Source organism: Anolis sagrei, chromosome 1 (assembly GCF_037176765.1).
Source record: "Anolis sagrei isolate rAnoSag1 chromosome 1, rAnoSag1.mat, whole genome shotgun sequence".
In the NCBI taxonomy this organism is placed as follows: domain Eukaryota; kingdom Metazoa; phylum Chordata; class Lepidosauria; order Squamata; family Dactyloidae; genus Anolis; species Anolis sagrei.
Genome location: NC_090021.1, coordinates 68,905,344 through 68,918,171, shown reverse-complemented (window position 1 = coordinate 68,918,171; position 12,828 = coordinate 68,905,344). Strand labels below are relative to the sequence as shown.

General features: G+C 40.3%; 1 protein-coding gene across 1 annotated transcript in view; it reads left to right on the top strand.

The window, feature by feature from the left end:
* Window positions 1-12,828, top strand: part of TULP4 (TUB like protein 4) — a 128,509-nt gene that overhangs the window by 102,999 nt on the left and 12,682 nt on the right. The window contains exons 6-13 of the mRNA XM_060753652.2: window positions 436-570; window positions 2,201-2,367; window positions 3,414-3,638; window positions 4,932-5,166; window positions 5,998-6,142; window positions 8,234-8,378; window positions 8,649-8,742; window positions 11,299-11,442. Coding sequence (XP_060609635.1) covers window positions 436-570; window positions 2,201-2,367; window positions 3,414-3,638; window positions 4,932-5,166; window positions 5,998-6,142; window positions 8,234-8,378; window positions 8,649-8,742; window positions 11,299-11,442 — 1,290 coding nt within the window. The remainder of the gene's footprint in view (window positions 1-435; window positions 571-2,200; window positions 2,368-3,413; window positions 3,639-4,931; window positions 5,167-5,997; window positions 6,143-8,233; window positions 8,379-8,648; window positions 8,743-11,298; window positions 11,443-12,828) is intronic.

The window sequence follows — 12,828 nt, the reverse complement described above, 5'->3', positions numbered from 1 at the left end:
CTCTTCAATGATCTATCTTTACACTTCAGGACTAGTCATGTCCCTGAAGATACCTTGTCCATCCCCCAGGAGTAGATTGTACTCCTAGAAATGGGGAAACAGCAATGCCAGAGGATCTCTTGGAAGGCAAACTGACTAGTATGACTAATGTTTCTGAATCAGTGGTAGCAAGAAATAGAACCCACACTGAGTGTATAGATGGCTCTATGGTGGGAGGAAATTGTATTTTAAGGACTATTGAGGGTTCAAAAATTGTGGTAGTCACAGAACACTATGGACTGTGCGATGAAGTTGGGACTTGTTCCTTAACAATCAAAAGGTATGATGGGAAGGTGGCCACGGTGACACAATTGATAGTGCCAATAGCTTTTAAGGAGCTGAAAATCTGTCCTTGAATTCTGTTTCATTTTCCAAAATACCTTTTTCCCTTGGCAGATGGTCCAGCTTCATATCCAGTCCTGGTTCAGAACACCAAACCCCTGCTCACTGTCAGCTTCACATCAGGAGACATTAGCTTGATGAACAACTATGACGACTTGTCCCCGACCATCATCCGTTCAGGGTTGAAAGGTATGAAAGGGAGACATCTTCATATCCACTTCCATCCAGTATTTCTTCCATTTTAAATTTTGATTGCTCTGACATGAATATTTCAGCATCTGTCTCTTGAAAGCTTAGCATCCCTTTGCAATGGTTTATGTTAACAGGAACGAGTGACACCTTCTGGTGAACAGGCAAAACTGAAATACGGGATTCTATTTGAATTAATTTAGGAGTGTGCTTTGTGTTCTCAGGTGTTCACTGTAGAAAATGCAGGTCTTTTGCTTTTCAAAATAACTTCCAACTTTATGCAACGACTCTTTTTTAAAAAAATAGCTAAAGACCTTCCTGTTCACACAAGTTTTTAATGAAGATACTTAATTTGGAATGACAGAAAAGCTAACTTTCAGTGAGTCGTGCTAAGTCTGTATTGATGAATTTCCTTCAACAACTGTATTTGCTAAATGTTTTTTTAAATGTTTATTTATTCGTTATTGTAAAGTTGGTTTTATAGATTACTGTTGTATGTATGGTTTACTTGTATTGTTTTAAAATGTTGTGAGCCGCTTTGGGTCCCAGAGAAAAGTAGGATACAAATAAATATGATGATGATGATGATTATTTGGCTTTGTTATTTATTTTTAATGGTTTTGTAAACTATTCTAAAGTTACTTTAGTTTGAAGTGATACTTCACAATAGAACTGGAAGCTTAAATTAGTTAATGATTAAAATCAGTACTGGGTAACAAGCAGCATCGCTACTTTTAATGCCCCACTTTCAAATTTCAGTGTTCAAATGGCAGCAGTTCCTTCCCTCCTTCTTCATAATCATGTACTGCGCACACTGTTAAAATTAGGTATATAGAGAATGGCATATTTCACTGAAAGCTTAATTATGCCTCTGAAATCACAGGTGAGCTTTAAAAGAAACCTCAGGCCATTTCATTCCACTTTAACTGCTATGGCTCAGTGCTATGGAATCCTGGGAGTTGTAGTTTGGTGATGCATCAGCAGTCTGGCTGAGAAGGCTAAGGATATTATAAAACCACAAGTCCCATAATCCTGTAGCATTGAGTCATGGCAGTTAAAATGGTGTCACACTGCATTGGTTCTACAATGTAGATGTGCACTTAATCTCTTGAGAAACTGCAATCCCAGGATTATCTGCAATGCAACCACAACAGTTAACGTGATATCAAAGTACTCCTAGGCAAATGTAGAGAGACCCATTTATATGCCTCTGGAATTCATACTGAATCTTTGCCAACTTGTGCTACCCATAGTGTTATAAGTGATTGTCTGGTTTCAGATTTATATCTTGATTTACAAATTGTAAGAACTTGATGGTAAGGTGGGAGAACTAGGAGTTGGTGCGGCTAGTAGAGAGATGAAGCATCCAGCAACAGCTGTCATAATAGATAATTACTTATACTTTGACTTGAAGAGTGAGGTGTTGTCTGCGTACCCAAGATGTTTAGCTTATTTAATTTCAGTCACTTACTACTTCCAAATTGTGAAGGTCTTAGATAGATAGATAGATGGATAGATTACCATTTGAAGTTTTGTTTATGATAAGAAGCCTATGCAATCTAAAGGGTAATTATATATGTTTAGGGCTGACTTTATTTGCAAAATGAGCCTTCACCTCTTCTCGTTTTAGATGTAGTTGCTCAGTGGTGTACGCAAGGAGACTTATTGGCTGTAGCAGGAATGGAAAGGCTAAGCCAACTAGCTGAACTTAGTGGAGCTTCTTTTCTGAAAAGTGCACTCGTCAAGTTCTACAATATTACTGGAGAACATATCTACACTCTGGAGACACCTGTACAGGTAAACCTTTGTCCCTCAGAACTAACTTATCAACACACAAAATTACCAAGAGCATCTATGTAATTTATATATGGGAGAGGCCTGAACAGTTGTTGGGGCCATTGTAGCATATAAAGGAGATCAAGGACCGCTTGGCAGGGGGGACAAACAATCACACCCACTGCCCACCAGTTTAAAGGTGTTAACGATCAGCTGGACACTACTTTAACAAGGATAAAATGGCTGTGACAAAGGGGGAAAGACTCTCTTATCCCACCTCAGTACTATTGTTGAGTGACCAACTGTATTAACGTTGTTAATGACCGATGTATTAGGTAGATTCGCCGCCACCACCTCAATTAATGTCTGAGGAAAACATAAGTGTGAATGTGAAATTGGTAAACTAGGTTCAAGTCCTTTGTTCTTCTTCAATGGCTGCTTTTCTTGCTGACTGGACTGAAATTGAGTTGTCTTTAGACTAGCTGAGATCTAATGATTGTGACAGACCGAGGCAGACACCAGTTTAAGATGAAATTCAAACAGGTTTATTTTAAACTTGGTGAACAAATCAACTCTTAAAAAGAGTGGTACAAAAGCGTAATGTGGTTACTTGAGGCTTAGCTGTTTAGACAAGCAGTCTTTCCTTAAAGACTTTAACTTTTGTTCCCTGTGAGTTCCTTGCTTCACACTGTTCACTAACTCTTTGATTGTACACCTGTTTTATATACATACTTACATATACCTATATACCTGAGGTTGCTTTAAAAGGTTTGGCCAAAAGGGGCTCCAAGTGGAAAAGTCTACAATGCAGTAGGCTCTATTTCAGAGGAAGGAACTGGCAAAACCACACCTAAGTCCCTGAGAAAACTCTTTGAAAGTCATGGGTTCAGCATAAGTTGATGGATGATTTGAAGGCACATACATACAATTGCAATACACTAGTGGTGTTGGAACATACAGCTTGGCTCTGTAAATCAGGTGCTGTAGCCTGTGTGATGTATGCTACAGAAAATGTGTTTCGTTGACAGAAAAACATCTCAAATATTATTATTATTTTTTCCTCACAGTGCCCTATCATCTCCATCTGCTGGGGCCACAGGGACTCGCGCCTGCTCATGGCATCTGGCCCTGCCCTGTATGTTGTCAGAGTGGAGCACAGAGTGTCCAGCTTGCAGCTCTTGTGCCAACAGACCATTGCTAGTTCCTTGCGGGATGACAAAGATATCAGTAAACTCACCCTGCCTCCACGCCTGTGCTCATACCTCACCACTGCCTTTACACCAACGATCAAGGTAAACACAACTGAAGGCAACACATCATGGATGGGAATTCTGTCTTAAACATATTCAGGACAGCAAAATTCACAAATTAGCAAAAACCTTGTATTGGGTCAATTAAAAAGCACAGAGTACATCATCCAACTTTTTGAAGCTTCTTTTTTTTATGAGGTAAAGATGTTAAAAAATCAGAACAAGAAAAAATTGCAATGTTAAAGTCACAGAGTCTACATTATTTCTTTTGTCATTTGAGAAGAATTGAAGATATCATTGCAGGCAGAGGAATAGCCTTTGTGGCTATGTGTGGTGCAGGGACAAAGAGCAATAAAAGATGGGTTATAACACTTCAGTTCCCCCCAGGAAAAGAAAAGTAAGGGGAGCCCTCTTGGCAAGGCCCACTTGGCAAGGGGAGCCCTCCAGGCTACTCCTGTCCTGTACAAAGCATTTTCTCCATTTTGCTATTGCTCTTTTGTAGTTTTAATATTCTGTCATGAACAGTGGCAAAAGGAGGAAAAACACAGTAGGAGTAATGTATATTTCATACTACACGATGGTGGTGATGATGATGATGATGATTTATTTGTAGACCTCCCTATCTCCCCAAAGGGACTCAAGGACTTTGGTACTTTTGTAAGAGCCTGCAGAATCTTGCAATTTGTAATTTGAGGAGGTACTAGAGTCCTCTGGCCAAGAACTCAAAATATTTTCAGAGTATTTCAGAGTGATAATGGATTGGTTTCATAGAATCATAGAATCATAAAGTTGTAAGAGACCTTGTGGGCCATCCAGTCCAACCCCCTGCCAAGAAGCAGGAAAATCTCATTCAAAGTACCCCCAACAGATGGCCACCCAGCCTCTGCTTAAAAGCCTCCAATGAAAGCACCTGCACCACACTTCAGGATAGAGAGTTCCACTGCTGAACAGCTCTCACAATCAGGAAGTTCTTCCTAATGTTCAGGTGGAATCTCCTTTCCTGTAGTTTGAAGCCATTGTTCCACGTCCTAGTCTCCAGGCAGCAGAAAACAAGTCTGCTCCCTCCTCCCTATGACTTCCCCTCACATATTTATACATGGCCCTCATCATGTCTCCTCTCAGCCTTCTCTTGAAGGCTAAACATAGCCAACTCTTTATGTTTCTCCTCATAGAACTTGTTCTTGAGACCCTTGATCATTTTAGTCACTCTCCTCTGGACACATTCTAGCTTGTCAACATCTCCCTTAAATTGTTTTCTGTAACTGTAAAGGTGTTGAGTGGAGGGAGAACTGTTTCTGTGAATAATATCCCCCCTCCTTTTATATTTTAACTCAGCCTCCTATCCCAGATCCCAATAACATGAGAGATTTTGTTAGCTACCCAACATCTGGCAACGAAAGGCTTCACTGCACAATGAAGAGGACAGAAGATGATCCAGAGGTTGGAGGGCCTTGCTATACGTTGTACTTGGAATACTTGGGAGGTCTGGTGCCTATCTTGAAAGGAAGGCGGATTAGCAAACTGCGGCCTGAGTTTGTCATCATGGATCCTAAAACAGATGGAAAAGCAGGTACAAAGCTTTTAGCAGGTTATTTCTAGATTTGTTTTGCTATTTGTTATTGCTATTGTGCTATTTTTATGCACTTGTTGTATTTTGTGTGTTTGCACTATTGAGTGCTTTTGTGAGCCGCCCCAAGTCTGTTCAGGGAGATGGTGGCGGGTGCAAATAAAGTTGTTGTTGTTGTTGTTGTTTTGGGCAATTTGATGCAGATGTTCGGATGGATTCAAATTTGCCCAAGGATTTCTTGTACAAATATTGTTTATTTTATTCTAGAGGCAGATCTTTAAATGCAAACCCCCCCCCCCCCCCCCAACTCACCTCTAGTTCTACTTTGTATCAATATGAATTATTGGCTGGATATTGTGGATATCCATGTGCATTTTACAGTTTTTGATCCTCAAACAACATATTCAATCAAGATGCAGAGATCAGTATCCTGTTAATTCCACAGAACTGCTCTATCTATCAGAGAACTGGTGTCCATTTTCTTTTCTTTTTTGTCTTATCAGTCATTCTGGATTAGACTGGAGGCAATAGGTGTCTTGCAAGCTGTGCCATCTGTAATACATTATAATACTCTGTGTCCTGATGGGAGAAGAAAGAGTGTAATTAGCTGTGGACATATTTTCCCCTTGGATTTGGAAATATATCTGTCAACTAGCATAATAGAGCACTATTTACTTGATTTCAGGTTGCATTAGTTTCAAAGGATTCCAGGTGCTAATTGCTGCAGTGGCATCTCAGATACTGCTTGCAAGATGATTGATAGATAGTTGTAACTGGGATTTCTTTCTGAAATGATCCTTTCTTTCTTTCTTTTTGCGGGGCCTGTGCTGACAGATGAAATCTATGGGAACAGTTTGATTTCCAGTGTGATTGACAGCTGCAACTGCTCTGATTCCAGCGATATTGAACTGAGTGATGATTGGGCTGCCAAAAAGTCCCCCAAAATCACTCGAGCTAGCAAATCACCCAAACTTCCCAGGTAAACTCCCATCTTCGAAGTTGTTGCTATGTCAAGAGGGCATCCTTTAGGGCTGGAACAAAGGGGGCATCTTTACGCAGTGCACAGGAAATGAACTGCTTTGAGAAATTTTAGTGTTGCCAGTTTGAAATACCATAAGGTTGAAATAGGCAATGGTTTCACTGCCTTTGCAGAGAACCCATGCCCCTAACTACAGCAAGTGTGGATTGATTGGTTGTATTAAAATAAAACATTTTTATTTAAAAAATTCTGCAGAACGACCTGTGTTAGGTATGCCCATATTTCATAGTCTAACAATCACGGCTATTATAGTGCTTGGAACTGGGTCCGTGTTTAGTATGCATGGGGGCAATAGATAATAATGTTTTTCTAGTAGCAGGGTCTGGTTAGGATCTGTCCTGTTACATTGAATATTGACAATCAGCTCCTTTCCATTTTCAAGGTATAAGACAAAAGCCAACTTGCAAAGCTGAAGCTTTTGGCAAAATGACGCCATAACCTTTTTGGCAAATGTGAATCTCCATAACCATTTGGGAAATTGGAGTCATAACCTTTTTGGAAAATCACTAGCCACTGGAAAGGCATGACCTTGTTAGAAGTCACAACTTTTTGAAAAGTGATGTTCTCCAACATTCCTGCAAAGCAACTAGGTCTCTCAGCTGTTAGACTGATGTACCTAGGGCTGTCTTTGAATTGCTAGAGACAAAGACATGCCAGTACACAAAATACATATTTAGCAGAATTTTAGAAGTGTTCTTTGAAGTTGCCTAAAAAAATCTACTCTCCCTTAAAAACATGCTCCCAAGATACAAAATAAACAGTCCTCTTTAAAAGAAACAGAGTTGGTTTACTCACAAACTTCATGCATAGAGCAGTGGTTCTCAACCTGTGGGTCTCCAGGTGTTTTGGCCTACAACTCCCAGAAATCCCAGCCAGTTTACTAGCTGTTAGGATTTCTGGGAGTTGATGGCCAAAACATCTGGGGACCCACAGGTTGAGAACCACTGGCATATAGGCACTTTGCTTATGAATCCAGTTACAATAGGATTTTAAGTAGTTTCTCTGTATAAGTAACACAGAGCATCTTCCTTAAAATCAGTAGTTCATAGTCCAAAGGAGTCTTTAAGCATACATCTTACTGAAGTCTAAACTGTACAACTGTATTAAGCTTCTGATGCAAACGCACACTTCTCTACATGGTTTCTCAAAGCAAAAACTGATCTAAAATGGATGTGAGGGCGATCTGGCTGCGACATCTGTCACCCCATTGATCGCCAGGGTTGATTCGGCTGATCTGGCTGGCTAGGCGGGTGTCCCCTTCCTCTCTCACCGCTCCATGTGCGTCCCTCCCGAAGCTGCGCGCTCGGTGGAAGAGGACGACGTCCCAGGTATAGAAGGAGTGTACCGAGGTCTCCAGTCTTCGGTCCCGGGTTTACGATAGCTGCGCTCCCCTGCTAGAACCTCCAAACAAGCTCAACTGATCTAAAATGGAGTCTTAATCCTGAACATGTCCAGACCTGATCACATGGTCTGCAGCCTCTCCCACAACAAAGAGGTTAGGTTAAATTGCAAACCAATACACATATACAATACAGTAAACGTAACAAACAACTAGTGGAAGCTTGAGAAGGTTGTGATTTCCAACAGAAGCAGAAGATGCCAATTGTTTGAGTTCCTGTGATGTCACTAGATAATAAGGGAGAAATAAATAATAAGGGGGAGATAAAATGAAATATATATTCAGTATATTAAAAGAAAAAAATACATAGGAAAAGGAACAGTATAAGAAAATTGCCCTTTTGGACTACAGTCTCCTGAATCCAAAGATGACATAGTCCAAAAAAAAATTACTTTCCAGAAGAATGGGGAGATTAGTGTCTGAGCCACTATTGAGTTCACTTGGTCAAAGGATGTCAGATATCACAATGAGCTCACTTTTTAAATTATCGTTGCAGCAAATTATCTTTTAGAAGTCTGTTGCCATTTTAATCGCAACCCAACTATAATCATCTTCCACATTCTGTTTTACAGAGTGCCAGACAATGTTTATTTGTGTTTTCTGATTATGGTTTATTTTGGTATTTTGTGCAGAATTAACATAGAAGCTCGCAAATCTCCCAAGTTGTCACGGGCTTCCCAGGAAATATCAAGATCTCCTCGGCTCCCCATCAGAAAGCCCTCCATAGGTTCACCAAGTCTAACTCGTCGGGAATTTCCTTTGGAAGATATCACTCAGGTAAACTATCTGTGAGTCTTTCTGAAATGATCCTCAACATGGAAAATGTATTAACATAGAAGATGAACTTCTGAATAATATAGAGGGGCATTTATATTGTGGACCTCGCACTTGTTCATATCTCGCCTCTATAATATTTAGTGAAGATACTCCTGCAGGGTCACCATCTTCAATATGGCGACTACAATACTGATAATAAGACTGTGGGAAAGAGTGCTAAATTATAAATAAACTAACAACCTTGCCTTTTGTTATGGCTCTTCATTGCAGCACAACTATCTTGCTCAGGTCACATCAAACATCTGGGGAACCAAATTCAAAATTGTAGGTTTGGCTGCTTTTCTTCCAACCAATCTTGGTGCAGGTAAACTGTTTACATTTTCTTCATTTCTGTCCCTTACTGACTTGAAACAAGCATTAATGTTTTTGTAGTAATACCATATTTCATCACATAATAGTCACACCCCCTCCCCATTTGGAGGAGGAAGGTAGTGCGACTACTATTGCATGGCTTTAAAAAGCCCCTTTTGGAGGGCTTTTTCACCATGTAATAGTTTCTTGGAGGGTGCGGCCATGTGGGCAGGTGAAGTTTTACCCGCTGCGCAGAGTAGCTTCAGAGGGGAGAGATAGATGAACAGGTGGGTTTATTGGCTTTCTCACCTGTTTCCTCCAAGGTACAGAGAGTTGCTGCCTTCACATAATAATCACACCTTGTGAACTAAGGGTGTGACTATTATGCAAGGAATTATAAAAAACAAAACCGGGACCCATAGTGTATGACTAGTATGTGATGGTGACTAGTATGTGATGAAATACAGTATTTACCACTTGTCACCTAATCCTAATGTGAAGCAAGCAGAAAAACTATGGCCAGCATAAATCTTTGCAGATTTATTGACAGGTCCTAAATCAGTTTGGTAGGACTTACTCCAAAGTAAATGTGTTCACAATGTTACAAACTAAGGATTTTAAAACCCATTCTTATATTGAAATTTTTGCTCTACACTGTTTCATGGAGTCCCATTGAGTATCTTGGGAATAAGAGACAATATCCTTAACCATAGTTTTTTTTTTATGAAGTTGGTATGAACAGATTTTTGATACAGTTTTGCAAAATGAATAATCTTGTGAATGCCTTGGAATGAAACTCAACTAAATCTATCAAGGCTATCTGACAATGTTGCAATCCATACTAGAATATTTCACACCACTGCAAATAGTTGATTTTTATTATTAATTCTTTGAAATTTTAGTGATATTTTATGTTGATACCCTTGGATTCCTTTTATAAGGCGTTCAGAGAAAAATCTGTTCCATTTGAAATCCATCAATCAAACAAATCACAGACAAAGTATTATAAGATTAATTTTATAGCAGCCCTCTTCCTTTCAATCCCACCTGTTTTTGCTTTTAAAATATATTCCATTTGTTTTATAGTTTTGTCATCACGAGTTGTAAAATTCTATCTGCAGTTCCCTTAATCATTTCTACTTGATTGTTTTCTCTCATTTGGTCAGATGTGTAACCTTCCTTAGATGTGGGCTTCCCAAAAAAAGTCACCTCCAGACACTGATGAGATTAAGACTTGTTTGGTTCTGTGTTAGAACTCAGGAAAGACCATTCTCGTTTACTTGGAACTGAACTTGGGATTCTCCTAGTGTTGTTGGACCAAATTCCATTATTTCTAACTTTTGGCTAAGGTTAATAGAGGTGTAGCTCAGCAATATTTAATGAGCTACAGCTTGTCCATACACATTCTAGGATATATTTTTATTTTTTAATGCTGGTAGAACTCCTAAATAGAAAGTACATCACCATCCAGGTAGCTTTTTTCTATGTACATCGTCATCCTTTGTTCTCGTGTGAACACAAGAAAACATTGCATATTGTCATCCATCAGTTGAATACTCTTTCTTAAATGGTTATACTTTTCACAGAGGAACTCTACTGATTTTGAAAACAATACTATATACTACCTGGACTTTTCTTTTACATATTTTTATCTTATCTCAATGAGGCTCATATTGGGTAAGTATACAGAGATTATTGGGAGCCCCTGGTGGTGCAGCAGGTTAAACTGCTGAGCTGCAGAACTTGCTGACTGGAAGGTTGATGATTTGAATCCGGGGAGTGGGGTGAGCTCCCGCTGTTAGGCCCAGCTTTTGCCAACCTAGCAGCTGTAAAACAGGCAGATGTGAGTAAATCAATAAGTACTACTTCTGCAAGAGGGTATTTATTTAATTATTTATTTATTTCAGGCATTTATATCCTGTCCTTCTCACCCCCGGAGGGGGTAAAGGAGTCCCCCCCGGAGGGGGACTCAGGACGGCTTACAACTGGCAACCATTAGATGCCAACAACAATAATAAAAATACACTTGAACATTAGTTAAAACATCATTAAAAGTTTAAAAGACCATTTGAAAGAGACAAGTCCAAGTCCAGAGTCATAAACGAAAATCCATCCATTGTTAATCACATGATTCATTTATAATTGGTACTGCTATGACTGCTGCTTGAAAGCTTGGTCCCACAGCCATGATTTCAATTTCTTCCTGAAGGACAGGAGAGGGGGGCTGACCTGATTTTGTTACGGAGTGTGTTCCATAGGATAACGACACTCCATGCAGTCATGCTAGCCACATGACCTTGGAGGAGTCTATGGTCAATGCCGGCTCTTTGGCTTAAAAATGGAAATGCCCCCTCCCCAGAGTCAGACTCAACTACACTTAATGTCAAGGGGAAACCTTTACCTTTATTATCATTACACTGTTAGTCATTCAGTACCAAAGAAAGAGCCAGCATGTGTTATGTTTTCCTTATGATTGTCAAGATGAGGGTTCAAATCTCTGTTCAATCATGGAAGAAACCTTTACCTTTTACTATCTTACAAATATTTTGTTCTTGCTCCCTTCCTCTAGTTATATATAAAACCAGCTTGCTGCATCTTCAACCCAGACAAATGACAATATATCTTCCAGAAGTACGCAAGATTTCCATGGACTATATAAACCTACCTGTTTTCAACCCAAATGTTTTTAGTGAAGATGAAGATGATTTGCCAGGTGAGACATATAAGTAGCATACAGTTATGTACAATTACATGTAGACACATGTTTGAGTAAGTAGACTTAGTCTATAAAACCTTATGCCATTAATTTAGTTTCTGAAGGGCTACAAGATCCCTTTGCATATATAGTTAGTTATGTATAGTTAGATCTCAAAGGGCAATTTGTCCATCTTGTAATAAAAAAGGCCAAGGCTCAGCGTACTTTTAAATAGCTTGAAATATGTAGTCATGATTTGAGAAGGTGGAAAATCAGGAGCCTGTTCGTTTTTAGCTTCATCTTACATCTGGAAATTTGACTCAAAGGCCCATGAATAATATACCTCCAATGAAATCATCAGGAGCAGGCATGACTGAGAGACGTGCCATATGTGTCTTTCTTGCGTTGAGTTTCTTATTGGAAAGGCATGGTGGGAAAACCCTTTAGGCATTCTTAAAGGTGTTAAGGGAACTGTCTTGGATTCTTCTTGCATGTCTGACAGGGCCTGTTTGACTTGTTTAAAGCTTTCTTAATCTCTGGCTGACCTAAGTGGAAATTAAGTATAACAATTAATAAGCTGTAATTAGGGGCACTCATTATTGCCAAAATTACTGTCCATTTCTGGTTTTAGTTCACAGCCTTAAGATCTTCTTGAGGGGGGGCTGATTTTTTTTAAAACTTAAAAACTGCCTAGGGTGTGAAATCTATTTGGGGAATAGGATTCAGCACTTGGAGAGCTCCTTTCAAGTTCAGATTAAAACCTGGATCATACTGACATGTATAGTACTGACATGGTGACCCTTTCTTGTAATTACACGCTTAACTCCAAAATTTACTAAGATTGGTTTTCCCTTAAACCAGGCATTGGCAAACTAAGGCCTGGGGGCCAGTTGCGGCTTCCGGGGCGCTTACCTCAGACCCTCATCATTTACCCTGTCCTCTTGACATAAGGACACAGCAGACCACAGAAGCTGAGAGCCATCTGGAGCACTCTCAGCCACCGCATATCTCGCCCTCCTCCAAGCATAAGGATAGTGTGAGCGGACCCTTCCTTATGCCGAGAGGACAGCTCAAGGAAGGCATGTGGTGGCTGAGAGCCCTCCGGAGCACTCTCAGCCACCACCTGTCTTACCTTCCTCCTGGCATAATGCCAAGAGGACACCCCAAGGATTGGGACAGTCACTGCATTTTGGCATAAGGATGGAGCAAGCAGCCCTGTCCTTATGCTGTGAGGACAACCTGAGGATGACCCAGATCTTGCCCTGCCCCCTCCTGGTCTCGCCCTCTCCAGGACCCTACCTCCCCGGGCCCATGCCCATCCAGCCCATGAACGACCCAACTCCCTCCCAGCCCAGCCCTCCTGGCTGGATCCCCAATGTGGTCCCAAGGCAAAAAAGTTTGCCT